The 2,500-nt window shown below is 39.1% G+C and overlaps 1 protein-coding gene across 1 annotated transcript in view; it reads right to left on the bottom strand.

Annotated features, from left to right (window-relative positions):
* COL6A1 (collagen type VI alpha 1 chain) overlaps positions 1–2,500 on the bottom strand; it is a 104,366-nt gene that overhangs the window by 26,879 nt on the left and 74,987 nt on the right. Inside the window, exon 32 of the mRNA XM_085890505.1 lies at positions 1,454–1,560. Within this exon, the coding sequence (XP_085746631.1) occupies positions 1,454–1,560 (107 nt within the window). The remainder of the gene's footprint in view (positions 1–1,453; positions 1,561–2,500) is intronic.

Here is a 2,500-nt window from a genome sequence, read left to right as displayed (position 1 = left end):
CAACTATATGGCGCTCACCAAGTGGCTTAAGCACTCAGGCAAGCACTCCAACAAAACTGTTGATAAAGAACGGCAGGCTTGGCAAGTGATAGCAAGCCAGTTGGCGAGGTGATGGGACATACCCGCAAAAACCAAATAAACATCGCCAATTTCTTAACATTTTCAGATTTCACTCCAGATTTCAACAGTTATTTAGTCTGATCCTCAAAACAGCAATTATATTTCGATTACTTACTTTAATTAATCCGTGACAGTCGATCATGGAAAATCGCATCATATAATGTAAATAATCGTTTAAACTCCTATTTTGAAAACTATAACATTTACAAAAGTGATATATACAGCGAATAGGATGAACATCAGGCATTCCATGATATCAGTGAGGAAAGTGGAAAAAAACAACATTTGAGCGCTTTATCATAAACAAAGCATTGTTGTCTTTTCCAAGTCAAGGCAATTTTCACTCATGCACTCCTTGGAGTTCCCTTGGTGTGCATGCAAAGTTTCAGGCCATTTTGGAGTTCGGGACGCACGCACACACATATTAGTATCGATTTTAGGGCTGATTTAGCCACAAGTTTGGATGCAACTTTTAATGACATCAATTTTGTACTTCAATCCCTCTTTGGAAGCAATAGTTTCCCATATAATTAAATAAGGACAATATAATTATTACGTATGCATGAAGAAAGTTGGAAGGGGGATAAATGAGAGGATTTGGAATGAGAAAATGAAGAGTCGGGAGGATTACATGATGGAGGAAGGGGGAAAGAGGGGAACGTGGGGAGAGAAGAGAAATAAGTTTGGGAGGAAATCAAGTCAGGTGAGAGGGAAGGAGTACGTGTGGAGCATTTGGAAAGGGGAGCGTGGGAAGGTATGATCAACATCGACATGTTTGTGGAAGTGGCAACAAGGTGATTTGTGTTTCATGGTTTTCAAGTTCTGGATAAAATTTAATTGAAATCAAATAAAAGTTTTAAAGGCTGCAGAAAACAACAACAAAATAAACCATTATATCGCAAGTTTACCACCGCCACTTCAGTGCTTTTACACCACCTTTTTTACCCCCCTTTTACACGTTACACTCGTTCTTCGTGCCCGTTTGTGTATTTTTTACAATGTTCAAGATATAAAATTCAATTGCAATTGAATAGTTCCTCGATCATAGACCAACATATGTAGACAGACAGAGGGAACCCAATGCTTAACTTCCTTTGCACTCCACACACAGGGTAATACATATATATAGATAAATCAATATGACAAAACAAAATGAACACGCTGTTCCCCGACAATGATTTCCAAAAACACAAATACATTGTTTGAAAAGGACTCCGTTCAGCACAAGGATCACTGTGTATCGGCTGTGGCCTGTTCGATTGTCGAAGCACGATTTAAGATAACAATCAATTTGACCTCCATGTTGATTGCGCTTGATTGTTTGTGCATGTACCTCTTTAACTCCATCACAGTGTTGATGTCGTCGTGCCTTGTGGAAATTAACTCCTGCAGATTACTGTGGCTGTACTGAACCACAATGATTTCAGACCCATCAAATGTCTGCGACAAACACGCATCACGATCTCACATCATTGCCATTTCAAACCATCCACAGCATTGCATTTGGAAAATTCCCCTTTTCTTTCTCCTTCTTTCTCATTCCTTTTTACTCCCTCTTCTATTCTGACTCACTTAACCACCCATTTCTCCCCGATTCACTTTCTCCTTTCATTTTTCCGAATTAACCCCATCTTCCAGTTCCCCCCACCCTTCCTAAAAAAAACCTGTATACCTAACATGAATATGGCCCTCCTCTTGTCATGTAGACAAATAAATAAATAAAATTCCTGCCACATCCACAATTATTGGACTGATAGCAAATAACTTTATCAAATACTACTTATCACTTAAGGATGAAGGATAAGATAAATTTGAGCTGGATTATTTAAATGTTTCAAACAAACTAAATGGCTCCAGATAATGAATTAAAAAACAATGGAAACATCTGATGAGATCAGTTTATAGTTGAAACTCCCTAATTAAAGAACTATTAAGTGGAGAAAGCCTTGTGTATCATGAGGGATGTTCCGAAGGTGTATGATGAAGACGAATGGTCCAAGAAACACCATAGTTTTGTAATTATCCAAAATATACCTCAATATATAATATATATTGTTATGGCTGTGGAAATTCGCATTACACCATAAAGGGCCATCAGGTGAGATATCTTCATAGGTACATGTGTAGTTAACCCAAACCCGTTGTATAGAGGGAATTTATGTGATCCACCCAGGCTGCGACGCTTTGAGTCAGTCGTTTTTCTGTTCTATCTTTTATTTCAAACAAACAGCATCTCAACAATCACGCCATCCCCATCACAGCACCAATCACACTGCAACCACGCCATCTCCACCATCTACACTACCACATCTTCGCCACTACGTCCACTTCCGAACGGCAAACAAAGGCGCAAAGGAGCGAACTGCGAGGATGCGCAGGT

Source organism: Eptatretus burgeri, chromosome 8, assembly GCF_056783735.1.
Source record: "Eptatretus burgeri isolate ZD-2024b chromosome 8, Ebu_testis_v1, whole genome shotgun sequence".
Taxonomy (NCBI): domain Eukaryota; kingdom Metazoa; phylum Chordata; class Myxini; order Myxiniformes; family Myxinidae; genus Eptatretus; species Eptatretus burgeri.
The sequence above is the reverse complement of the archived record's forward strand: the minus strand, read 5'-3'. Positions and strand labels throughout refer to the sequence as shown.